This window comes from Microcaecilia unicolor, chromosome 11, assembly GCF_901765095.1.
Source record: "Microcaecilia unicolor chromosome 11, aMicUni1.1, whole genome shotgun sequence".
Taxonomy (NCBI): Eukaryota; Metazoa; Chordata; class Amphibia; order Gymnophiona; family Siphonopidae; genus Microcaecilia; species Microcaecilia unicolor.
The window spans coordinates 32,175,791-32,202,731 of NC_044041.1; the positions used below are offsets into that span (position 1 = coordinate 32,175,791).

General features: G+C 45.3%; 1 protein-coding gene across 1 annotated transcript in view; it reads left to right on the top strand.

Annotated features, from left to right (window-relative positions):
- Positions 1-5,779: 5,779 nt before the first annotated feature.
- The window catches only part of LOC115479948 (N-alpha-acetyltransferase 25, NatB auxiliary subunit-like), a 94,180-nt gene continuing 73,018 nt past the window's right edge, over positions 5,780-26,941 (top strand). The window contains exons 1-7 of the mRNA XM_030218286.1: positions 5,780-5,830; positions 9,388-9,462; positions 13,860-13,967; positions 14,722-14,800; positions 15,477-15,588; positions 16,782-16,868; positions 25,087-25,256. Of these exons, the coding sequence (XP_030074146.1) occupies positions 5,780-5,830; positions 9,388-9,462; positions 13,860-13,967; positions 14,722-14,800; positions 15,477-15,588; positions 16,782-16,868; positions 25,087-25,256 (682 nt within the window). The remainder of the gene's footprint in view (positions 5,831-9,387; positions 9,463-13,859; positions 13,968-14,721; positions 14,801-15,476; positions 15,589-16,781; positions 16,869-25,086; positions 25,257-26,941) is intronic.

The window sequence follows — 26,941 nt, forward strand, 5'->3', positions numbered from 1 at the left end:
AGAGTGGTCAGAGGACAGGCAATGTTTTTCTCCTGTAGCTGCAGAAGCTGCGCTTAGTGATCTGGGGGAGTCAGATGGAATTGACGGCTCTCAGGAGCAGGATTGTTGGATTCCTGGAGAGGATCCTTCAGTAGTGCGGATTTTCCATAGAGATGAGCTGTCAGAACTCATAGATCAGGTGTCGTCCACCCTTCAGTTTGGTCCTGAGGTGGCTTTGGGGGAAACTGTCCAGGATCCGTTGGTGAAGGGCATTCAGCGTCAGGCGTGATCCTTCCCTATGAACAAGGATCTCCGGGAGATGATTTGTCAGGAATGGGATTTGCCGTGTAAGGTGGCAAAGGCAATGGCGAGGCTTTATCCCCTCCCTCAGGACGATAGGGATTCCTTTAAGGCTCCCACGGTAGATGCAGTAGTGACGGCAGTAATTATAGCTACGGCTATCCCGGTTGATGGAGGAACGGCCCTCCGTGATCCTCAGGATAGGAAGTTGGGATCTTTTCTCAAGCGTAGTTTTGTTTTGTCGGCTCTAGCCCTGCAGGCCTCGGTTTGTGGGGGTCTGGTAGCTCGGGCATGTTTTCGTTGGGCCGAGAAGCTCCTGGATGATTCGGTAGATGTTGGTTCTTCTGGGGGTCAGGAGTTAGCCGACTTGGACATGGGCTCATCCTTTTTGTCTGAGGCTTTTATGATTTGTTGCCTACTTCAGACAAAAAATATGGCTATGGTTGTGGGTCTCTGCCACTTAAGGGAGCTATGCTCTTTGGAGAAGATTTGGACAAGTTAGTGTGAGGTCTTAGTGATACCAAGGTTCTATGGCTTCCAGATTTTCGGTTCAAGGCAGGGGCCAGAACTAGTTCCTCTCGGGGACGGTTTAGGGAGGCTCAGCGCTATAGGCCGGGCAGATCGAGTGGGACCTACCCCTAGCTGTCTGTTTGTCCAATTTAGATTGTAAGCTCTGTTGAGCAGGGACTGTCTTTTCATGTTAATTTGTACAGCGCTGCATAAGTCTAGTAGTGCTATAGAAATGTTTAATAGTAGTAGGACCTCTAGGGGTCGGTTTTTCCAGCGCACACAGTTCTTTCGTGAGAGTCGTCGCGGAGGGCGTGGCTTTTCCGCGGGAGGTTAGTATTCAGGCCACAATTCCCAATGAAGGTGTGCGGGCTCAGGCTCTGGTGCATGTTGGGGCTCGGCTGAGTCTGTTTTACCAGAGTTGGGCCCAAATCAGGTCAGATCAGTGGGTTCTCAAGGTGTTTCGAGGCGGATGTGCGCTGGAATTCGAAAGCTGTTCTCCCGAAGTGTTTCTGGAATCCCTCTGTCGGTCTTGGAGCAAGAGGGCAGCAGTGAGGGACACTCTGCGGTGGCTGCTCGCGTTGGGAGCCGTGGTTCCTGTTCCTTCAGATCAGCAACGCTCAGGGTGCTATTTGATCTATTTTGTGGTCCACAAGAAAGAGGACACTTTTCGTCCCATTTTAGATCTCAAAAGGGTCAATGCGGCACTCAAGGTGCCCTCTTTCCGGATGGAGACGTTGCGGTCGGTCACTGGTGCGGTCAGGAAAGGAGAGTTTCTCACTTCCCTGGATTTGACGGAAGCTTATCTTCACTTTCCTTTGTGCAGCCTTTTGGTTCCAAGTTACAGGGTCCGATTCGTCGGTTCCTTGCAGAGAAGGCGCCGACGGCCCGTACTTATCGTCAGGTCCTGGGCCTGATGGCGGCGACCATAGAGGTAGTTCCGTGGGCCAGGGCGCACATGCGTCAGGTACAGTCAGCTCTGCTCAGTCGTTGGTCCCCTCTGTCGCAGGACTTGGAAATGTGTTGTCCGCTGTCGGTGGCCCCTCGTCTCAGTCTCCGCTGGTGGCTCAGTCCGCGCAATTTGGGAAAGGAATGCCGTTGGAGTCCCCACAGGGGCTGGTAATGGTCACGGATGCCAGTCTGCAAGGTTGGGGGGCACATTGTCTCAGTCAGGTAGCTCAAGGCCGGTGGTCTCGGGCAGAAGCAGAGTGGTCCATCAACCGGCTGGAAACTCGGGCCATTCGGGTGGCGCTCCAGGCCTTGACGTCGGTGGTTCGCCACAAGGCAGTCCGAGTGCTCTGTGACAATGCCATGGCAGTAGCATATGTCAACCGTCAAGGGGGGAACAAAGAGCCTTGGCGGCGCAGTTGAACTCATCTTCAGGCTCTCTTGGCAGTGCATGTGGCCGGGGTAGGTCACATAGATGCAGATTATCTCAGCAGGCACACTCTAGATCCCAGAGAGTGGTCTTTTCTTCGGTCAGTGTTCCAGTGAGTTGTGTCGGTCTGGGGACTTTCGGTGATCTTAGGGCAACGGCTCGCTATGCGCAAGTTCAGAGATTTTTTTTTTTTTTTCAGTCGCTGAAGAGACCCTTGAGCGGAGGAAATCGACACTCTTCTGTTGCCTTGGCTTCGGGAGTGACTGTATGTGTTTCCTCTGTGGCTGTTAGTCGGTCGAGTAATATAGCGCATCGAACATCACTCCGGTCGGGTGATTCTGGTAGCTTCGGATTGGCAGCGTCGACCATGGTATGGAGACCTGGTGCGGTTGGCAGGGGCGGCGGCCCTGCCTTTGTTGGGATCAGTTCTGTGTCAAGGCCCGATAATCATGCCGGATCCGGCTCGGTTTTCGCTTATGGCTTGGCTCTTGAGCGGCACAAGTTGAAGAAGAAGGGGCTTTCGTCCAGTGGCTTTGCTACGATGTTGAGTTGCCGTAGACGATCCACTTCCTTGGCGTATGTCCGGGTTTGGAGAATCTTTGAGCACTGGTGTGAAGACCATCGAGTTCGGCCGTTTCACTCTTCGGTGGCGGAAGTTTTGGAATTTTTGCACGATGGTGTTGATAGAGGTCTGGCCTTGTCTACACTGAAGGTTCAGGTGGCAGCTTTGTCATGTTTTCGTGGGAAGCTTCAGTGAAAGTCCTTCGCGTCTGTGCCTGAGGTAGTGCGTTTTTTGAAGGGTGTTAAGTTGCTGCGTCCGCCTCAGTGACGGATGGTGCCTCCGTGGGATTTGAAGCTAGTTTTGGATGCTTTGATCAGGCCTCCGTTTGTGCCTCTGGTATCGGCATCTTGTAAGGATTTATCTTTAAAGGCGGTCTTGTTGGTGGCGATTACTTCAGCACGGAGTGTTTCAGAGCTTCAGGCTTTGTCTTTTAGGGAACCATTTTTGTCCTTTCTGAGGGAAAGGTTTCGTTGCGGACGGTGCTTTCCTTTTTTGCCCAAGGTGGTTTCCGAGTTCCATGTTAATCAGGTCATCTCTCTGCCAGTGTTGGGTGATATGGCTGGAGATTCGGAGCAGCGTGGTATTGCCAAGCTGGATGTCAGGAGAGTTTTGAGTTGTTATCTCTCTGGAACTCAGGACTTCAGAGCCTCTGACCGTTTGTTCGTTCTTCATGGTGGCCCAAAGAAGGGTGCAGCGGCTCCTAAGGTGACCATAGCACGGTGGTTGAAGGAGGCGGTTGCATCTGCTTACTTGGTGAAGGGTCCTGTGGTGCCTAGGGGCTGGTCTGCTCATTCCACTAGGGGAATGGCAGCCTCGTGGGCGGAGAATAGTATGATTTCTCTGTTAGATATTTGTCGGGCTGCGGTTTGGTTTTCGTTGCATTCCTTTGTGAAGCATTATAGGATTCCTGTGCATGCAAAGGACGAGGTGCGCTTTGGGGCAGCAGTTTTGACCTCTGGCCTTAGTAGGTCCCTCCCATAAGTTAGTTACTGCTCTGGTACGTCCCACGCGTCTTGACCGGTCTGGAGGGTCGCTGAGGAAGGTGAAATTAGATCTTACCTGCTAATTTTCTTTCCTCTAGACCCTCCAGACCGGTCAAGAGCCCGCCCTGTCTGTATTGGAGGCCAGGAGGTGTGTTTGTTGGATAATTCTTGGCTGCTGTAAATTGTTGTTTCTCTAATTGCAGACTGTTTATTTCTGTTTTGTGATAGGAGTCCGGGACAGGTGGGGCTCTTCTTTGATAGTCCACCTGTAGAAGCCCAACTGTTTTATCAAAGGCAAAGGAACATGTTTCCGTAAGAGCAAGCGGAAGATGTTTCTTGTTTTTGCAGTTTACTGTGACCACGTACAGGGTTGCTAGTTGTTGTTAGTGTTTTTTGTTTCTCTGCTTTGTCAGGGGTATACTGGCTAGTGGAGGTTCTGCACAGGTTATATATACAGGCTTCAAAAGCTTAGTGTTTTCTCAGTCTCCCTCTGCTGGTAGGAGGACATAACCCACGCGTCTTGACCGGTCTGGAGGGTCTAGAGGAAAGAAAATTAGCAGGTAAGATCTAATTTCACCTTCTTAATTTATTCAGATGACATCCTATTGGTCTTTCCCACCTCACCTTCTCAACCTGATCTCTGCCATCTCCAGTCTTGCCTTACTGCTGTATGTATCTCGGTGACTTTCCTGTCACCGTCTTGTCCTCAGTGCAGCTAATATGGTCATATGCTGGATCACCGATCTCTTTTCCAAACCCTCTCCGATTTTCTTTTCTGTTTGACTCGCCAGTCCCCGTGGTGGACTCTTTCCACTATCTTGGTGTTCTGGACTCTGCGCTCTTTAATTCTCAGGTTTCCTTGCTTCTTCAGCATGGTTTTCTATCTGTTCATGCGTGGTTTATGTTGGTCTCCCTGCCTCCCAACTTTGTTGATTTACAGACTCTTCAGAATACTGCTCTGTTTCCTTTGCAAAGCCCACAGATCGAAGGGCAACTAATGACACAAGTAGAGAAATAATCATCAAAGTAGATGATGCCACAGTAAAGAGCATATTTGATTTGGACAGAATTATAAAGCTCTGTAATTGAGCATAAATAGTTCAGTCTGATAGTGTCTCATCAGTTGGGGCAGACCTTGATAAATTCAAGAAAAGAGTTGACTGTCGCTACACACAAAGCTCAATGGTTATGTATATATGTGTGTGTGTATGTATATACGTATATGTATGTGCCCCTGATAGTGCGGTGCTGAATACATGTGCAACATTTAAACACTGACTGTGGGTTTTAAATACTGAAACCAAAATATAAATGTTCACAAAGTGAGAACATTATTAAAATAGAAACATAGTGATAAATCCCCAAAATAGATATTTAACTGCCCCTTAAAGCAAAATAACCAATGGAAAGAACTGTTTCAGTAGTCCTATTCTTCATGCCAACAAACTATATTGCCAAATATAGATTTCTTTTCCAAAGAAAAGTTAGCAACCCAGTGCCTGAAACTTATTTTAAACAATCACAAAAACTACCTCAAATACCTATACAGTAACAGAATATATTTATATAGATACTCAATATGTGAAATTAGACCTTCATCAAAACCAGAGCCTCCTTTCTAACATACATATTCATTGGGCCAAAACACTTAAAATGAACTGTGCATCCCCACAAAACGTTTTTCAATTTTCAAAAAATAAAACAGTTAACGAAAATCTTAGTAGTTCTGGATTGGCCGCTTCCAGGACAAATATGCAAACTTGCATCAACATCTGTTTTGTATCAGGGTGATTGTTCCAGAGTTGCAATCTAGACTTTGCATTACCTGAAATGAAACTGTGTTTTGAGAGTCTCTGCATTGGGGAAATCTGATTGGGTCCAAAACAGTTGCACACCTTGGATTGCAAGAGAGTGCTTGGAGTGGACCAAACCACAGACAGTCCATCCAGCTTTTTATTTCTTTTGATCACAACAGGATGGGGGCCGCCAAGGGGGAAACGCACCATTCTAATTTGCTGGCAGATTGCATTTCTTTCACTTATGCCCAGGTTGGGCTGACCCTAGAGGATCATGTCACAGCTCGCACTGTTGGAGGCCGTGGTTGTCGGTAGCCCACTTGAGGTCAGCCTCCATTGAAGAAATTTGCAAGCCTGCGATGTGGGCTTCAGTCCACACATTCACATCGCACTACTGCCTTGAGCAGCATGCCCAACATGACAGCCAGTTCAGGCAGACAATTTTGCAGAATCTGTTTGGGGACTAGAATCCAACTCCACCCTCCTAGGCCCATTTTATTCTGTTCCAGGCTGCACTCATTCAGATTGGATTATAGTTTCAGGTTAATCTACCTTATGTCCTCACCGTTGCAAGGCTCTGTTGACCAGTGTTTCTTGTCTTTGGTGAGCTTGGATGCTAGGGATTTTCCACTGTGAGAATAAAAAGGTCTGCTTGTCCTCGGAGAAAGTGAAGAACCCATCCTGTTAGATTATCAATGAAATGCTTTGATGTCCCCATGCATACCCCCACCCTCCCACTCTGTCAGACTGTCAAAGTAATGCTTTGATGTTTCTCTTATATATACTATCTGCTACCACATTTGCTTATTTCCGATCTGATGAAGAAGGGCAACCTTCGAAAGCTAATCAAGACATGTATTAAGTTATGTCCAATAAAAAAGGTGGTATATTTTCTTTTCCATGTTTTATTTTGTTTGATTTCTATTGATAACCTTGAAGAGTGGACTAACACGGCTACCACACCTCTCTACCTGTAGCAAGAATTTTCTGAGGACCTCAAGCCTTATATTCTCACAATCCCTCCCACCTCCCTTTGGCGTTGTCTCCTTTGTTTTTTATTTGTTTACTTTCTTGCTGTAATACTCAACTGAGAAGCATTTGCGTAGCGGGCAGGAAAGCACTGTACGCGCGGTGGAGCATGTCTCGTGCTCCACAAAGTTCTTCTTATGCTGTTCATACTAACCGGACTGGGCAATACGGCCTGCGTTAACCCACTTGTGAGAACGTAAGACCTGCTGTCCTCAGAGAATACCTGCTACAGGTAAGTATCTTTGCTTTACACAAGATTGAGGGTAACTCCGGGTTAGCAATTGCATCTTCAAATCAGCAGCTTGAAAGTCAAAATCTGTTTTAGCCTGAAAATAACATGATACATCTGCATTCTATCATTGGGTCTAAAAAGCCCTCTGTGTTGGTTTGTAATTAAATTTTGTTTTACTCTTGTTTTTCTTTACTGAAAATTTTCTTTAAAATCTCCAGTTTCTTAAACAGGTCCAATTCCAAACCCATATGTTTCAATTTTGAGTGGGGGAGACATGTCCTATCAAAAGATAAGTGTCTCTCTCTCCCACTCAGAAATTGAAACATATGGGTTCAGTGGCGTACCAAGGGGGGGGCGGTCCGCCCCGGGTGCACGCCGCTGGGGGGTGCTGCAGCGCACGCCTGTGGGCTCCGACTTCGCTGTTCCGGGGCAGAAGGAGCTGCAGCGAACGAGAGAAGTTAGTGAAGTCGGAGCCCACAGGCACGTGCCGCGGCACCCCCCCCCCCCCCCAGCGGCGTGCACCAGGGGGGGGGGGGGTAATTTCACAAGGGGGGGGGGGGGCATCGGTGATCCGCCCTGGGTGCAATCCAAGCTAGGAATGCCACTGTATGGGTTTGAAATTGGAGCTGTTCAGGAAATTGGAGATTTATAAGAAAATTTTTAGTGAAAAAAAACAAAAAGAAAAACAAAATTTAATAACAAACCAACACAGAGTTTTTTAAAAGCTAATGATAGAATGCAGCTGGATGGAGAGTATTATAATATAAAGTTCTCACCAATGCTACTGAAGCTCCAGCAATAGCTAAGGCTCTTTTCCTCGGTCAATAAAAATGAGCACATAACGTGTTTCAAAAAAATAATTAAATACAGTAAGTTTCCTGAACAGATATTTTTGGAAGTAATCTCGACAGAAACGGCACTATCTAAAGTCTGCAATGACCTGTTCCTCACCAAATCCAAAGGTCACTACTCCATCCTCATCCTCCTTGACCTATCCGCCACTTTTGATACTGTCAGTCACAACCTACTTCTTGACACACTGTCCTCCTTTGGGTTCCAGGGCTCTGTCCTCTCCTGGTTCTCCTCTTATCTCTCCCATCGTACCTTCAGAGTACACTCTCATGGTTCGTCCACTCCCCTATCCCGCTCTCTGTTGCTCAGGGATCTGTCCTTGGGGCCCCTTCTTTTTTCAATCTACACTTCTTCCTTAGGCTCCCTGATCTCATCTCATGGTTTCCACTATCATCTTTATGCTGACGACACCCAGCTTTATCTCTCCACACCAGACATCACTGCGGAAACCCAGGCCAAAGTATCGGCCTGCTTATCCGACATTGCTGCCTGGATGTCCAACCCCCACCTGAAACTGAACATGGCCAAGACTGAACTTATTGTTTTCCCACCCAAACCCACTTCTCCTCTCCCTTCACTCTCGATCTCAGTTGATAACACCCTCATCGTTCCCGTCTCATCTGCCCGCAACCTCGGTGTCATCTTCGACTCCTCCCTCTCCTTCTCTGCGCATATCCAGCAGATAGCCAAGACCTGTCGCTTCTTCCTCTATAACATTAGCAAAATTCGCTCCTTCCTCTCTGAGCACACCACCCGAACTCTCATCCACTCTCTCATTATCTCTCGCCTTGACTACTGCAACCTACTCCTCACCGGCCTCCCACTTAGCTATCTATCCCCCCTTCAGTCCATCCAGAACTCTGCCGCACGTCTTATCTTCCGCCTTGACCGATATACTAATATCACCCCTCTCCTCAAGTCACTTCACTGGCTTCCGATCAGATACTGCATACAGTTCAAGCTTCTCCTACTAACCTACAAATGCACTCGATCTGCAGCCCCTCCTTACCTCTCTACCCTCATCTCCCCTTACGTCCCTACCCGTAACCTCCGCTCTCAAGACAAATCCCTCCTTTCAGTACCCTTCTCCACCACCGCCAACTCTAGGCTCCGCCCTTTCTGCCTCGCCTCACCCCATGCTTGGAACAAACTCCCTGAGCCCATACGCCAGGCCCCCTCCCTACCCATCTTCCAATCATTGCTCAAAGCCCACCTCTTCAATGTCGCTTTCGGCACCTAATCACAACACCTCTACTCAGGAAATCTAGACTACTCCAACTTGACATTTCGTCCTTTAGATTGTAAGCTCTTCTGAGCAGGGACCGTCCTTGACTATTAATTTGTACAGCGCTGCGTAACCCTAGTGGCGCTCTAGAAATGTTAAGTAGTATTTGTAGGGGTTTTTTTTTTTTTTTTGTATTAAGCAATTCCACTATTGCTTTGTAAGTTATTCGTGGTAGGGGGTGTGGAGTTTTGGGAAGAGATGTGCGTAAGTAAATCTTTTCCATGTATTGTATAGGCACACAATATTTTTCAATAAAAATTAAAAGTTGAAAAAAAATAATAAGGTTAGCTTTTGATGGTGTGCCAACACAGTGCTTCATTTCATGGAACTTAACACATTTGTTAATTACCTACACATGTATCATTTTGAGGCTATATTAGTGTATATGTTATCAAAACTGTCAGTGTTCGTTTTGTGGGAATGACTTAATGTAGCTCTTTTGAGATTGTTACAGGCAAAAATACTATATCCTTATTTGTTACAGGCTGGGATGGCACTTTATAAAATTGTTCCCAAGAACCCGTATTATTTTTGGTCTGTAATGAGCCTGATTATGCAGGTGAGTGTTATCACTTGGAGCAGATGATAAATGTGTTTGTTTATATCCTTATTAGTAAAAACAAGAAGTCCCAGTAACACTGTAGAACTGGAGCACACCCAAGTGTTGGGTCACTTGTTCAGGGTCTGTTCAAGGTGAGGTTAGATACCACAGAAGGGTCTGGAAGAAGCTGTGGAGTAGGATTTCTTTTGAGGCTTTGGGTAGGGTGAGCTTTAGTGGTCCAGGGTATACAGCACTGTGTGACACTTTTATAGAGCTAGATTGACCTTTCTGTACCCACCTATTTGTATTTATTACACATCATATTGTAAAGTGCCTTGAGTTTTTACTCCTACAGAATTCTGCATGACTGCGGCGTGCAGAATTCCCCAGTCACGTACAATTCAACATTTCCCCGCACAATCTGCGGGACTGGTAAAGGACAGACCCCCCGCCCCCCAATTTTCTCAACTGGCCTGCTCACCCAACTCTCCGCCCGCTGCCTCCTGGCCTACCTATGCCTTCTCTGGTGGACTAGTGGTAACCAAAATGCTGGCAACAAAATTGCATGTGTATCAATCTTCGAGGTCTTTGAGATCTCCACAACAGTTATAGTTGGATGTACCGTCGTATCAGGTTGTAAAATTGAATGACTATAGAGCTAATATTTTTTTATATAGCAGGCCCCATTATGTGGAACAGCCTACAATTTAAGGCTTAAAAAAATTCAGGAAGTAAAACAGTTTAAACAAGAGTTAAAAATTTCTCTTCATATAAGTGTATGGGGTAGCAGAAGATCAAGATTAAAACTGGCAGAAATAATTAGATAGGAGTGATTAGATTGAAGCCCGGGCTTTAGTTTTAGTTTTTTGAAGTTTTATGTTTGTAAGAACAAATGTGTATATTTTATATATGTACACTTTTGTTAACAGCTGAGAACCTTTGGATTGTGTGTTATAGAAATGTTTAAAATTATATAAATAAGTCTCAAAACTTAGTCTACTTAACACATACTGGCCAATATTCAGCTGGTGGCAGTTGGCGTGTTTTTTTTTTCTTAAACACTGACAGCTGCAGTCTGAATTTAGGCCCTGATATTGAGTGTAGGCATCTGTTCGTGCACTAGCACTCTAGTTCTTACTGTGCCCAGAATGTATAGGGTTGGGTGCGATATTCAGCTTGTTTACCCAGTTAGCTAACAGAGTAGTGGGCTGAGTATCGGGTGGTTATACCTGTCCTCTAACAAAAACAGCATCCATCCTCGGCCCAAGCCTCTTGAACACCTTCTCAAGAGCAGCCCCCTCCCTCTTGGGGGACCCACAGGCAATGTTCTCTCTAAGCTGAGCAGGAGTCCTCTACCTACATTCCTGTGGAGGATGGTGCTTCAATATTGTGTTTTCAATTGCTAGGGACTGGCAAGCTCTGTGGCATCCTGCAGGGCTTGCGTGTCCCTCGCTACTAAAAATGTGATAGTGAAACAGCCCCCTCCCCACTGGCAGGAGTGTCGGTGGAGGACTCCTGCATAGCTTAGAGGGAACATTGCCCACAGGCCTGCCTTAAAACTTCCCAGTCACTCCTGCCCTGCCAGCGCCAGGCTTCAAAATGATGACTGAAACCTCTAATGATAGTCTCATGGTGGTATCAATAGGGGTCAGACTCTAGCAGTAGTACCATAAGGTTGCGGCTGCTATTATGGAACCTGGCATTGCAGGAGTGACTGGGCATCGCATCTGCCTGGACTGTATCCTAGACCCCCAGGGAAGTTTTAAGGTGGGCCTTCTGGGTGTGGGGGAGCTACAAGGGGGGATGTTCTTAGATGAGGGGTTCAGGAGGGGATACGTACTTGGGGAGAGTGTGGTATCTTAGGTGTACCTTATTTTGAGGGGGGTTGGGAGGTAGTAGTCTATCGGGGGGAGGGAGTGCTGAACTTGGATGAGGATTTGGGGAGATCTGTCTGGTGGAGGAGTTGAGAAGGGTGATGGGTGTTAGGGAATCGGCTTGGGAGAAAGATTGGCGGCAGCAGCAACAACAACCTTTAAGTTTATGCGGGTACTAGCCAATATTCAGTGCTTGCATCTGCATAGCTAAGCAGGCAGAATTCCTTGCCAAACAGGACTATTACACCCAATTGACTAATTCTCTCAGCTCTAACCCTCGTCGTCTCTTCGCCACCCTTAACTCCCTCCTCAAAGTGCCCTCCGCTCCCACCCCCCCGTCACTCTCTCCTCAATCACTGGCTGACTACTTCCGCGACAAGGTGCAAAAGATCAACCTTGAGTTCACTACCAAGCCACCTCCTCCTCTTCACCCTTCAACCCTCTCCCTCAACCAACCAACCCAGACCTCTTTCTCCTCCTTTCCTGATATCTCCGAGGAGGAAACCGCCCGCCTTCTTTCCTCCTCAAAATGCACCACTTGTTCCTCTGATCCCATCCCCACCAACTTACTTAACACCATCTCTCCTACTATCACCCCCTCCATCTGTCATATCCTCAACCTCTCTCTCTCCACTGCAACTGTCCCCGACACCTTCAAGCATGCTGTAGTCATGCCACTCCTCAAAAAACCATCACTAGACCCTACCTGTCCCTCCAACTACCGCCCCATCTCCCTCCTACCCTTCCTCTCCAAGACACTTGAGCGCGCAGTCCACAGCCGCTGCCTTGATTTTCTCTCCTCTCATGCCATCCTTGATCCACTTCAATCCGGTTTTCGCCCTCTTCACTCGACAGAAACAGCACTTTCTAAAGTCTGTAATGACCTGTTCCTTGCCAAATCCAGAGGCCACTACTCCATCCTCATCCTCCTGGATCTATCCGCTGCTTTTGACACTGTCAATCATGACTTACTTCTTGCCACACTGTCCTCATTTGGGTTCCAGGGCTCTGTCCTCTCCTGGTTCTCCTCCTATCTCTCCCACCGCACCTTCAAAGTTCACTCTCATGGATCTTCCTCCACCCCCATCCCCTTATCTGTTGGTGTTCCCCAGGGATCGGTCCTTGGACCCCTTCTCTTCTCAATCTACACCTCTTCCCTGGGCTCCCTGATCTCATCTCATGGTTTCCAGTATCATCTCTATGCTGATGACACCCAACTGTATCTCTCCACACCAGACATCACCGCGGAGACCCAGGCAAAGGTATCGACCTGCTTATCCGACATTGCTGCCTGGATGTCCAACCGCCACCTGAAACTGAACATGTCCAAGACCGAGCTTATCGTCTTTCCACCAAAACCCACTTCTCCTCTTCCTCCACTTTCTATCTCAGTTGATAACACCCTCATCCTCCCCGTCTCATCTGCCCGCAACCTCGGAGTCATCTTTGACTCCTCTCTTTCCTTCTCTGCGCATATCCAGCAGATAGCCAAGACCTGTCGCTTCTTCCTCTTTAACATCAGCAAAATTCGCCCTTTCCTCTCTGAACACACCACCCGAACTCTCGTCCACGCTCTCATTACCTCTCGCCTGGACTACTGCAACTTACTCCTCACCGGCCTCCCACTTAGCCATCTATCCCCCCTTCAGTCTGTTCAGAACTCTGCTGCACGTCTCATATTCCGCCAGAACCGATATACTCATATCACCCCTCTCCTCAGGTCACTTCACTGGCTTCCGATCAGATACCGCATTCAATTCAAGCTTCTCCTTCTTACCTACAAATGCACTCAGTCTGCTGCCCCTCACTACCTCTCTACCCTCATCTCCCCTTACGTTCCCGCCCGTAACCTCCGTTCACAGGATAAATCCCTCCTCTCAGTACCCTTCTCCACCACCGCCAACTCCAGGCTCCGCTCATTCTGCCTCGCCTCACCCTATGCTTGGAACAACCTTCCTGAACCCTTACGCCAAGCCCCCTCCCTGCCCATCTTCAAGTCTTTGCTTAAAGCCCACCTCTTCAATGCTGCGTTCGGCACCTAACCCTTACCGTTCAGTGAATCCAGACTGCCCCAATTTGACTGCCCCGATCGGACCGACCGTTCACTTGTCTATTAGATTGTAAGCTCTTTGAGCAGGGACTGTCTCTCTTTGTTAAATTGTACAGCGCTGCGTAACCCTAGTAGCGCTCTAGAAATGTTAAGTAGTAGTAGTAGTAATTAGCACTGCCTTTTGTATGATTTTATCTGTCCACTTATCTATGCAGGTTCCGGCACTAAATATGGCCTGTGTTCACAGAACTGCCTGGATTCCACATATGCACTTAGAGCTGATGTTCAGCTCTGCTACCCAGTTTAGTGCCACTGAATATCAGTGGCCAGTTTGCTCAGTATGGTTTAACTTAAGCAGGCAGGAAACCACTCCAAATATCGATATCATACAGTTTTTATTCTGCTGCGGTTCACACATTTAATGAAGGCATAGAGGAAAGAACTGGCGAGACCTTGTGCTGTAGCATTTTCAAATTAATTTTCCCCCGTAGAGTATTTCAGAACAGAATGAAAACCTCTCAAAGACTATGTTTCTGCCGCTAGCTGAACGAATGGTGGAAAAAATGGTGAAGGAAGACAAGATTGAAGCAGAAGCTGAAGTAAGATGTGTTTTCAAAGTCAATTTGCTATTAAACTGTAACATTCTGGTTAAATGTAGTAGATAATATTGAGGTGACTATTGGAAGGGATGAATAATTTTAGTATGATTGTTTTAGTTCCTTTGTAAACTTATGCTACCCTTACAATCCCCAAGTAGCCAAAATCATCATCTGCAAATCACAGTGGTTATAACTGAAATGGTATTTGTGATCTATAGTTTCCCAGGGTTTAAAATCTTTATTTTTTTTTTTTAAACCTTTTTTTTAAAATTGAATTTTAAAAATATATAACAAGGCATAAACATACATGCCAAACATTTGTAAGGTATAAAATATAAAAAGAACCAGAAAATTTACTGGGGTTTAAAATCTAATCCACATTTGCTGAGTACACAATTCCCCCCCCCCCCCCCCCCATTAGATTGTAGATACTGTCATATTTGGGGGGAGGGGGTAAATGTGAGTGATGTCATAATACAGATGAAATGAGCAATGTCAGTTTAGACTAGTCCTGGATAGACTTTCTCCCTAGAGAGTGGTGCAGACAATTGTTTTCTGAACGGTGATAGGATTGGCTGATATAAGTTGTCTAGTTGCCATCTAGTGTAGTGACTTTTTTTTTTTTCTCACACACATTTATCCCAGTACACTTTATAAGTTTAGTGTAATTCTTACTTGACACGTGTTAGAAACATGGTAGATCTTTGCCTCCAAAGTTAATTTTTGCTTGTTTTTATTTGCTTTTTACTATAAGGTTGAACTTTATTATATGATTCTCGAGCGCTTGGGAAAGCATAAAGAGGCTTTGGATGTTATCAGAGGCAAGCTAGGAGGTAAGGGTGTTGATGTAATTTCTAGAGAAAGGCATGATTTAGTATGATTGTATAAATCTGATGTGTTTCTGTATGCACTGATATGGCCTGATCCTCGTAGCACAAAAGGGTTGTCAGGAAAGCTGGTTCTTGCAGCAAAATACATGCGGATATCATATGAATATTCATTGCTGAAATCCTGAAGGTCTGGCCTGTTTTTTTGGTACTCGAGGATTAGGTAGGCTAGGATTTAACTGTTCACTCGTCCTCTAGATTGTTCACTTGTCTTTAGATTGTTCTCTTGTCTTTTAGATTGTAAGCTCTTTGAGCAGGGACCGTCCTTCTATGTCTAAATTGTACAGCGCTGCGTAACCCTAGTAGCGCTTTAGAAATGCTAGTTAGTAGTAGTAGTAGTAGATTTGATTGGTATAATGAATTTAAAAGTGGCCTTTGTAGTTAAGTATTTTGAAGGTTTATATAGAGATGGTATTGATATAAAATTACAAAGAAAACACAGTACGCTCTGCTGAGAATAACATTTGTTAATGACAGGGGTCCAATGAATGTATGCCAAGTCTTCTACTTGATAAGTGTAGTTTCTGTAGTTGAGCTTTTTATAAACTTGCATGCCCTCTTCCTACATAAAGTATTTGGATTAATGCCAGAACAATAAATGCATCTCATGCTTTTCATTCAGAGAAGTTGACAAGTGAACTACAAAGCCGAGAAAATAAATGTATGGCCATGTACAAGAAGCTGAGCAAGTGGCCCGAATGCAATGCACTCTCTAGGAGACTCCTGCTGAAAAAGTAAGCTTTTGCCTTGGACTGTAGAAAACCTATAATAAAAACCAGGGGCTAACTGATTGTAGTGTACAAATCTGAGACCTGCCTTGGGTCCTCAAGTCTGATTTAAAATTATTGCAACTTTGACAGCTAAATCAGTGACTGCAGTAACTTTTTTTTTTTTTTTTTATATTACGTCAATTTTTCTGGAACACTGCTATTTCTTCAATGTGTGCTAATATTTTATTTGTAAAATAGATGATATAGAATGGCCTCGTTCTTTCTGTGATATACAATGGCCTCGTTATTTCTGTAGTTTAGCAAGCAGGAACATTTATTTAACAGAAACAGGGCAATCTAGAATGAGAAGGCAAGTCTACTGGTCTGGGGTCCCAATCAAGACCTTGACCAACTATTGCATATTGCTTTTCTAATCAACATAGACCAGGAATTTGCTTCGTGCATAATTTCTGTATGTGTAACTTATCAGTAATGACAGAAGATTGCAGTCTAGACTGAGACCCTGAAGTTCTAGTTTGTGTTTTTTTTAAACAAGAGAAAATCTTAATTTCCACAGTCCTCTTTATAGCAGAGTTTCCTAAACTCAGTTCTCAGGACTTACAGACAGGTATATCTTTAAAAATATTTGCACTGAATATTCATGAGCTATGGTTGCATATATTTGGTTTAAGAAACAGGCTAACTTCCAAAGTTAGGTTTAGTTTATGTAATCAAGGTGCGAGTCCCTCCTTTTACCCCCTCTGCACCCCCATTGCACCTCCATCCCGCCTTGGCTGCAGGAGGAGGGTATTGGCAGCACAGCACCTTGGATGCTGCATCCTCCTCTTCTGCCCTGGGACAGGAGTTCTTTTTACTGTAAGTAAAACATGCAACACTTGCAGAGGTGGAGTAGCACACTGTGTTCAGAAGACAGGTAAGTTGCTGGAGAGAGATATAGGGTAGCCCTTGGTCTCCCATATTGATTCAGTGAGGAGCAGGGAGTTTGTAGCCCTCGCCACAGATGAGGCCTAGACTGTTTAACTACATTATTTCTAGTACTTTGTGCCCCTGATGTATTGAGCCCCTTGCTGATTAGTATCTGTAGCGTTTGTAAGAAAGTTTTAAGAGAATTATGCATTAAATAACTACAGTAGCACAGTTAATGCTACATAATTAATTTTTTTTCTTTTCTCTGTTCTCCTTTTGCTTTCTTTTAGCTCAGATGATTGGCAGTTTTACCTCACTTACTTTGACTCTGTCTTTCATCTTATTGATGAGGCATGGACTCCTCCAGAGGGAGAGCAGTAAGTTGCACTATCTACATTTTATTTTGGGTTTTACCTCCTCTTGTTACTTTTCCCCACAGTGGGTTTGTTTGGGTCTGCCTTTATATTTCACTGACATGGACAGCGCATGGGTGACCTGCATATGTGGCTCAATAGGAGGAGGCAAATGAGACCTGAGCAAGCATATAGGGTCTGTAGATCACAGCGGTAGCTTACTAGCTGGGCCGGAGGGAAGACCATGTCTTATCAAGAAATGAGAAGCCTCTGGAGCCAGCTGACTGCAGGGGCTCAGGCGCCTGAGCGGGATCTGAAACCCAAGCCTCACCTCCCAAGAATGCATTGGAGTTCAGTGGCCCCATGAAATATGACTGCTAAGAGTAGACACGTGGAAGGAGATTTGTTGGGTTGGGGCCTGTGTCTCTACATCTGGAGACTGTCAGCCCATTTATCGTGGTTCTTTTTGACTAGTTATCACAAGTGCTTATTCATTTTGTGATGTACATACTAAAAAGCTTACCTCTGAGTTTTATTTTGTGAGATGTAGAATAGTACGAGATTAAAGCAAAGAGCGTAGCTGATGTCTTGAGGAATAGGTCTTTGTAAGCTAGAATTTTCACAAAATATAAAGTGAAAAATAAAATGGTGGGAATATGAGCCAGGCTATCCAAAAACTGGAACCAAAATGAAATTTAAAATAGCGTTTAAGTTTCAAACTAATGATGATAAAACAATTCCACATTAAAAGTGACTCGACACAATGTTGTGTTTCGGCCAGATGGCCTACATCAGGAGTCTATAAACAAAAACAATAAATAAATACATAGAGTATACATAAACATAATATCCAAAAAAGAGGAACATAATATCAAACATCAAAATAATTACCATGCTAATATGAATACTAAAAGTCATATTTTGTAAAAGGTATTGCATGTAATGGCCTACAACAAAAATCTATAAACAAGAAAAATGACTGCATGAAAAAGAAACACATATGAGATATAAAATGACACACATACCAGACAAATGTCATAATTATCATAAAAATAAAACATAATTTATGAAAAGTGTTGTACATGTACATATATAGGTGTTTATAAAATGTGAAAAGGACTAACCTTGTAACTGAGATCAATAGTGAAATAAAATCATCAATTGATATAATAAAGGAATCTGTAAAGAAAATAAAAAAACATAAAAGAAAAAAATACAGGTGAAAAATAAAAATAAAGTATAATGTAAAGATAAAAATGAAATTAAAATAAAGGTAGACTAACCTCAAATCACAAATGAAAAATCTGCAGACAGGGACTTAAAATGGTCTGCAAAAAACAGAAGAAAGTGTAAGAAATTGTATATATGGTCACGCATGCAGGTGAAGCCGATAAGTGCTTAGATAACGAGCCACCTCAAGTTAATATGAATTTGGCCATTTTTTTGCAAGTGTCTGGCAGCGCTGACAAGTACTTAGATCACGATCCACCTCAAGGTTTGAACGAGTGTCTAGCGGAAGAAACAGCGTATAAGAAGAGAAAACGTGAGGTACCTATTTATATCAAAAAAGGTCACGTAAGTGAGCTAATATACAAAAAGCCAATGTACAAAAATGTCAGTATCGCAGTGAGATTCTAAAGACAAAAAAAACCATACCTTGAAAAAGACCGTTGGCAAATAATCCGTCTGCCACTGCACTCTACAGAGAAGCGATTGAAGTGTTACGGCGAGATGGGCTGCACAGGAGTGGCTTAATAGGACTTGCTGCAGAGTTCTACATCGTTAAACTTGCCTGCCAGCGAATGCGGGCATAAGGTGTCTGAAAACAAATGGGTCAGTATTCAAAGCTACTTACATGGCCTGTATTAAGTGCTGACTCTTTTTTTTTGTTTGTTTTAAATTTCCTGGCACAGAAAACTCTCTAAAATCTTGGCTATATAAATTAATATATAGTCAAAGGTTAAGGGTAAATTTTCAACAGCAGTGACATTTTAAATTATTACAGATATTCAGTAGTATAGAATATGTGTATAATGCAGTCAGTAACACAGGCACTAATTAATTTAACTGAGACCTGTGGTTCAAGTAAACAAATGCCACACTGGCTTGGTTGTCCTGAAGGGCTGATTGGTTTTTTTTTGTTACATTTGTACCCTGCGCTTTCCCACTCATGGCAGGCTCAATGCGGCTTACATATTGTATACAGGTACTTATTTGTACCTGGGGCAATGGAGGGTTAAGTGACTTGCCCAGAGTCACAAGGAGCTGCCTGTGCCTGAAGTGGGAATCGAACTCAGTTCCTCAGTTCCCCAGGACCAAAGTCCACCACCCTAACCACTAGGCCACTCCTCCACCAAAACACCAAACACGTCTGAAGATTATATTGTGTGATTTAAAGTTAAGGTAAAATTGGACCATAGATAATTTTTTGTCTAAAAGCCTGCATTCAACAGTTGTCATGCACATGGGCCATGACACAGATACTGAACATGTTTCTGGGAAAATGTGAAGGTCCCTCTAAGCACATCAGCAGTAGAAAGCTGCATAGAAGCAAGGATAGTGGGATTACCATGAGAATCCTGTGGGGATCCCCTCCAGGTCCATGGGAATCCCACAGGGATGGGACATACCTCAAGGTACCCTGCTGCCGCAGTGCTGATGCTCTCATCTGCGCTTTTTAAAAATGGCTGCCAAGACTTCCAGTGGCAGCCTCGTGAGCCTATCTCAGCAGCCATTTAAAAAAAGCAGAGACTAAAGGATCAGCACTGCGGCAGCGGGTAGGAAAGAGTGGGGATCTTTCCTGCCCCAAAGAAGCCACTAGTCCACCAGGGGTTACCTTGAGTATGTGCCAGGAGGCCACCCAGGGCTGGAGGGGAGGTGGATGGATGGAGTCGGGATGATAAAAAGTCGAAGCCATTTAAGTGAGTCTGTTTCCCCTTCCTCATGCAGCAGTTATCCCCGTACACTCGACACAAAGCAAGCAAACCTATGAGCTGTTGCATCCACGTTGTTCTTTATTGTTGGTGGCATTTTTATTTAATCTCACTTATATTTTCAAACATGCTAGCTTGAGCAGCATACGGATGTACATAGAGGAAATATAATAATGGAATAACTTTTCACAGGTAGAGTAGTAATTTGTTATAAATTGTAATCAGTGTGTCATTTGGAGTGGCTGGTTATAGGGGGACGCCCTAGCACTGTTATGTTCATGCAGAGATTTTTTTTCTTCTGGTAAAGGGCTACTAAGACATCATGTTATGAGAATCAGGTGTTCAACATTCAGAGTTTCTATTTATTTATGACATTTATAGCCTACATTAAACATGAATTAGGTTGAAACCTATTTAAAATCATGTGTTTTTTTTTTTTTCCCCTGTGCCTACATCAAAAGAAAAAGATGGCATGTGGGAACTTCTTTTGTTTTGTGGATTGCAGTGGTATATTATAAAAATACACTTGCCTTTTTTATTACTACATTTTCACAGAGAGGTATTGAATAATGAGGGAAGGGCTTCCTTCATGTAGAAGTTTTGTCCAGTGCCAGTTCAGCACACTATTAGCCGCCAAGTTCATACAAAGTTAATTATGTTCAGTAGAAAATCAATCTGTTGGCTCGTGGTGCTTGCTATGTGAATATTCCATCACTATTGTTGTTACCAAATCAAACATATAAACGGCGAGTGACCGACTCACTCGCAAATGCACAGTAGAGTCTTCCCTCTCTGTCCTGCCCCTGCATCAATACGTGATGACGGGGGCGGGACAGAGAGGGAAACTGCGCAAAGCCGCCGAGGTCGCTACCCCCCCCCCAACCGAGGTCGCCGCAACCACGCCCTCTACCGGCCCAGGCTCTCTCTACGCTACTGAACTTACATCCATTCGCCGGAATGCAGCACGCACATCAGCTGAGCTGCCGTCCGCCTTCCTTCCCTGCCTGTGCCCCACCCTCGCTGACGTTACGTCACACGAGGGCGGGACACAGGCAGAGAAGGAAGGCCGACGGCAGCTCAGCTGATGTGCCCTGCTGCGTTCCGGCGAATGGATGTAAGTTCAGTAGCGGAGAGAGGGCCTGGGCCGGGTGGAGGGCTGGCGGCGGCGACGGTGGGGGTGGGGAACGGTAGCGGCGACCTCGCGGGGGGGGAGGGGAGCGGTGGCGACCACGCGGGGGGGGGGGGGCAGCGTCGACCTCCGAAAACCCCAATACCAGCCTGTTTAACGGGCTCAACGGCTAGTATTACATATTAAGGGCATTTGCTTTAAACTTTATTTTAATTCATTTATACAGTCCTTACATGCACATGGTTTTGTTTTTTAAAGCCAAAGGTGAATCCTAAGGGTGGTTGAACAATTAGGTATAAATTGTGTTGTTTCTAACTTTTATACTTGTTTTGGAATTTGGACTGCTTTGGGTCTTGTGCTGATTTGTATATCTACTGTCTTAGCAGAGTGTGGAAGAAAATTTGTTACTTTTACTAGTATTTTTACTGCTTATAGAATCTGGCTTTCTTGGGGGGGGGGGGGGGGGGGGTCAAGGTGACTGCGGCACAGCAAAGGCTGGGCGGCCGGGCCGGGAGATGGAATGGAGGAGATTACTTGCGGCGGGGATAGGTTAGATTCCCCATGGGAACAGGTTAGATTTCTATCCTCGTCTAGTTAGATTTCTTGGACTCTTTAGTTGCAGTTAAGCAGGCCTTGTCAGCTTTTCTTTGAAACTAAGAACAAGCCAACACCTGTGTACCATAACTGTTTTAGGGCCTGATTTACTGTTTTCCCATTTTGTGTTTATGGGGGAAAAAGCTTTAAAAAATCAGGCCCTTAATGTACCATTACATAGTGCCAACAGAAAGCGACCTCTCTCCCTTCCACTATCCCTAACTCTTCACTGCTGCATCTGAGGCGATTGCCTTTTCACTTCATACATGACCTGACTTTTTGATATGTGAAACACAAATCACTCTGTCTCCTGCAGTTGTTACCTTCACTCTTTTCCTTGGCACTCCCTTAATAGCAGTGGCGTAGCCAGACTGCCAATTTTGGGTGGGCCTGAACCCAAAGTGGGTGGGCACAAAATCCCCCCCCCCCCTCCCCAGCAAAATGTATTCACACTCAGATGCATTTGTCACATAGGGTAAAGTTCTGCTTTTCAGTGCATCCAATTTCAGACAATTTATTTAATAACCTAACACCCTTTTCAATGAGCTTTCAGAGGCCAAAACCTCCTGCCTCAGGTCAGTATAATGCTGTTACGGTATTCTCTCCTGACCTAAGGAAGGAAGGAAGTATTGGTCTCTGAAACTTTATTAACACCATATTACTTTATCCTAAATTAAAAATAAAATTATTTTCTTTACCTTTGTTGTATGGCCATTTACTTTTTCTCATTGTGTTGCTCCCAGTCTCTAGATTCTGCTTTCCTTCGTTTTCGCTTAACTCTTCTGCCAGGGTTTCCTGTCCATTTGTCATTTTTCTCTCCTTTTTCTTTGCTTTCTTCAATATTTTTCTGCCTCTCTCTGTGTCCAGATTTAATTCATTCTTACTATCCATTCTTTAATTTCCTTCATCTACTTATGGCTTTTCATCTTTTTCTCACCCTTGTTCTCCCATGCCCCTTCCTCTTATTCTCCAATCTTTCACTACTCCCCCTTTCCATGCAGCAGCTCTCCTCTTTCTCTCCCCATCCTTCCAGTCTCTCCCCTCTGTCTCCCCATCCTTCCAATAGTCTCCCCTCTTTCTTTCTGCATCCTTCCATCGTGTCACCTCTTTCTCCCTACCCTTCCATCCAGCGTCTTCCCTCTTTCTCTCCCCATCCTTCCACCCATCTACCCTCTCTCCTGATCCTTCCATCTAATGTCTCTCTCCCTCCTTCTAACCAGTGTCTATCTCTCTACCCTTTTCTGTTCAGTGTCCCTTCTCTCTCCACATCCTTCCAGTCTCTCCCCTTTTTCTCTGCATCCTTTCATCCATCATCTCCCCTCTTTCTCTGCCATCCTCCCATCTGTTTTCCCTCTTTCTCTCCCCATCCTTCCGTTTTCCCTCTTTCTCTGCCATCTTCCCATCTGTTTTCCCTCTTTCTCTGCCATCTTCCCATCTGTTTTCCCTCTTTCTCTCCCCAATCTTCCGTTTTCCCTCTTTCTCTACCCATCCTGCCATCCATTTTCCCTCTCCCGATTCAGGCCCACCAGCCCCAGCTCCCATTGCCGGCCACTGCTGCTTTTCCTGATGAGCAACAGGGCCGGCGCTACAAAAAGAAGCGCTCAGCTGACTGAGCTGAGCGCCAACGCTAAGACTCGACGAGAAAAAATGTTTTTAAAAAAACGCGACACCGCAGGCAGCCTCGAAGCATTGGCTGCTGGCTCTGCAGGCTCCGCCCGTCTCTTACGTCACTGCCCCTGGAGTGAAGCACTGAAAAAGCAGAACTTTACCCTGTGTGACAAATGCAATAGGAGGAGGCAAATGAGACCTGAGCAAGCATATAGGGTCTGTAGATCACAGCGGTAGCAAACTGGGCACCTGGGATTTGTTGAACCTTGGGTTAAAGACTTGGATGGCCTTTTGTAAACTGAGATTGATTGTGTGTGTGCGATTATTTCCTACCACCACAGGACTTTTCATACAATAGTACAGACCTTGGTGCTGACTACTGTAATGCTTTTGATTAGTCCCGTGATCCCTTCAGCTAGTTCAGAATGCTTCCATTTGACTTAACAGTAGTGATTACACCCATATCTAAACATTGTTTCTTGTTGCTTGTACTTCAGAGATTAATGTTTTGAGGGGTGTTGTTGGATCATTAAGACTCTTTGAGGTTGTAGTCTGAGGTATTTGAATTATTGACTGTTGCTTTATGAACCTAGGTGGCTGTTACGCTCTCAGGCCTAGTTTATTGAAATTCTGAGCATTTAAGGAATGGGTCTAGAAAATCTGTTTTTTCAGCCACTGGTCTTGCACTATGGACCTTTCTGCCCTGTCTTTGAAGGGTAAGCAGAGGGTTTTTTTTGTAAGTGACTAAAGGCTTCCTTGAATTTCTGAAGAATACGTGGACTATATGAAAAATTGATTTAAAAAATGTGGGATATACAGAGGGCAATTTCTAATGCAGTTTCAGAATGGATTCAGTATGTGAAGAAAGGTTGGTGACCCTGAGAATATACAGAGTCCTCAAATTCACTATGGTCCTTTACTCTTAGTGCCAGAGAGGAGAGAGACTCTAGTGTGCTATTGGACCCCTTACATGACTTTCTAGAGAGTAGCTCTACTTCTGGTTCAGTGGACTCTCCGTGACTATTTTGATTATCAGCATCCCTCAAGACAAGCTGAGTAAGGTTGGTCCCACTGAGACCTATCAAATTTTTGGCTCTTCGGTCTCCGAGAAGGAGCTTCAGAAATGAGTGGCGGGGATGGTCACTTAGCCTTTGAAGAGTGTTGAGAGGCAGATGTTGACTGGCTTAATTTAATGCTCAGAGTGGAGCTATCTGCTTTTTTACCACCCCTCTCCTCCCAATAGGTTTTGTCTTAATACTGACATTGACTGTTGATGCTGGGTGACAACACCAAGCAGATTGATTCAGATTTAAAACTGAATGGCTTCAGAGGTTTCTCCAGGTCCTTGGTGTTTCGGCTCAAAGACCCAAGAGCCAGTTCTTTTTGCTGAATGGCAACCAACTGTCGATCCAACAGCAGGTTTGGCAGTCTACTTGGGGGGTTTTGTGGGGATTATAACCCGACTCCTGGGTTCTAATTTTTATTTTTCCTTTTGGATTCTTAAGAAAAAAAAAATCTACCTGTTAATGTGCTTGTGTTGTTTCCTTGTTTTGGTTAGATACATATTTAACTATGGAGAACTGCTTGTCTTCAAAGAACACAAGCTAACTTATCTGTACAGATGTTCTCTAGTTAGCAGTCCACCAGTCACATAGACCACCTCTCTTCTTTTCCAAAGTTAATCATTACCGTAATTATTTGAAGCACACTGTGTGAGTATGTAGACATAAAAACTGCCATTCTATACATGCTCACGACCCTGAAGATTTTCTTAGGAAGCTCTACAAATGCATTTTGTCTGTGTCATTGAGTGTCACCTAGATGTGCGATTCATCTGCTTTCAGAGGATACTTGTTAACAGGTAAATAGCTTTGCTTTATTTTAATGTTTTCTTCCACACTCCCATTTTTTAAAAATTGAATGGATAATTCCTGACTTTGGGGAAAAGGACTGAGACTGTATTTTCTTCTCCCTGCAGATCTGTGGAAGGAGAGGTAGATTATTCGATAGAGCAGATGGCAAAGTTTGTACTGGACAGGGTAGCAGAAGAGTCCGAAAGCACACGGCAGCTGCGGGGACCATTCTTGGCCAAGCTGGAACTAATCAGACGTTTGCGACTGAGAGGATGCAATGATGAATATAAGCTAGGTAACAGGTCACTCTAAGTCTTAATTTCCCTGGATGAGCGGCAAGTGATAACTATGCTGAGTTACACTTTTCTTCCAGACAAGATTCAGAAGTGATTTAGAAATGTAGCCGTGCTCTGTGCAGCTGGTGGAACGCTGGCAACCATTTTCTCATGGCTCTGTCACACAATGGTTTAGGAAGAATATGGAATTTAGATCTGGCAAGAGGGTTAGATTTAGCACTACTGCCCATTATTTACTGCAGTTCTCATTTTCTACAGTGGGGCCTGTTTACTAATAATGCACATTATATTGGCACACTTCAGTAAACCTAGCCCACCAGAAGTTAAGATTTGCTATTATATTCTCCAAGCCACTGGCCTGTGTGTGACTCTGCATTAGTGTCTGCTAGGGAGGTGCATTTATTTGAAACAACGTGGGAAATAGCAACTTCCTCAGCAACCCTCCAGACCGGTCAAGACGCTTGGGTTATGCATGCCTACCAGCAGAGGGAGACTGAGAAAACTAACTTCAAACTGAGTACATATAACCTGTGCTAGCCCTCTATCTCCAGTATTTTCTCAGTCTCAGCAGAGGGTAGACATGCAGCTGTGCAGCTTGTCCGGTCTGGCAGGATTTAGGTCCATTTTGTGAGACTAGTTTATTTTCAGTTGTTTCTAAGGAGAAGTTGGTGAAAGATCAGTTGATCCCTGTGCCTGGAACTCTGTGGTGTGCAAGGGGTTGGTAGGTCCGGTGGGGCCTACCATTGTCCCCTCTGGGGTGTCACACCCGGGTGGCCGGGTCCCTCCCCCGACTGGCTCTCCCGTTTTGGGCAGCTTTGTGCCTCGGCTGCAGTGTTAATCCTGCAGCCTTGAGTGCCATTCAGATTATAGCAGCAGGGCTCAAATAAAGTTTAAAAAAAAAAAAAAAACACCTCGTGTGGAGAGCTGCAGCAGCTGCACTCCGGGGTTTCCGGAGTTGTTCAGCCGGTCTGGGAGAGCTGGGCCAGTGATTCAGCGCCGGTGAGTGTTATTTCTTGATTTTTACTTCGCCGGTAGTAATCAGCTGTTTAAGAGGCGCGAGTATGTCGGGGAAGTTTCTTCGTTGCCGGCTGTGCGCGCGTCGGGGTGTTGAAGCGGCTGGCGGTCCCTGCCGCTTTTGTGGAGAGCCCAAGGCCTCATCTCCCGCGCCTCCGGTGTTAGCAGCGGAGATTCCTTCTGCGGGAGCGCAGGAGGGTGGTGCGGCTCAGTTTGGCGCTTCAACGGCGGTCCCGATTTTGGCGGGAACCGCCGCCATCTTGGATTCGGGTCTTTTGGGTGCTGAGACGGTCGTGGGACCGCAGCCTTTCCCGATTTCGAGTCCCGCTGGGGGGGAAGCCTCGGGCAGCATGGGGTTCCCTCCAGAGTTTGTTTGGAGTTTGTTTCAGGCTTGGAAGGCGGGCCCATCGGGTGCGGAGTCCCTTAGTCCAAGGTTGGGGGGGGCTACCGCTAAAAGACCGCGAGTGGAGTGCTCTGAAGATGTAGAGGTCTTTTCTCCTCCAGACTCGGAGGGTGATTTTAGCCCCCTGGAAGAGGAAGAGGGGTCGGTGGCAGGGCAGGATGGGGACCTGTCTTTGCCGGGGGAGGACCCCTCGCTGGTTAGAATTTTTCACAGGGAGGAATTGTCGGAACTCATTGAGCAGGTGTCTGCCACTTTAAGGTTTGATTC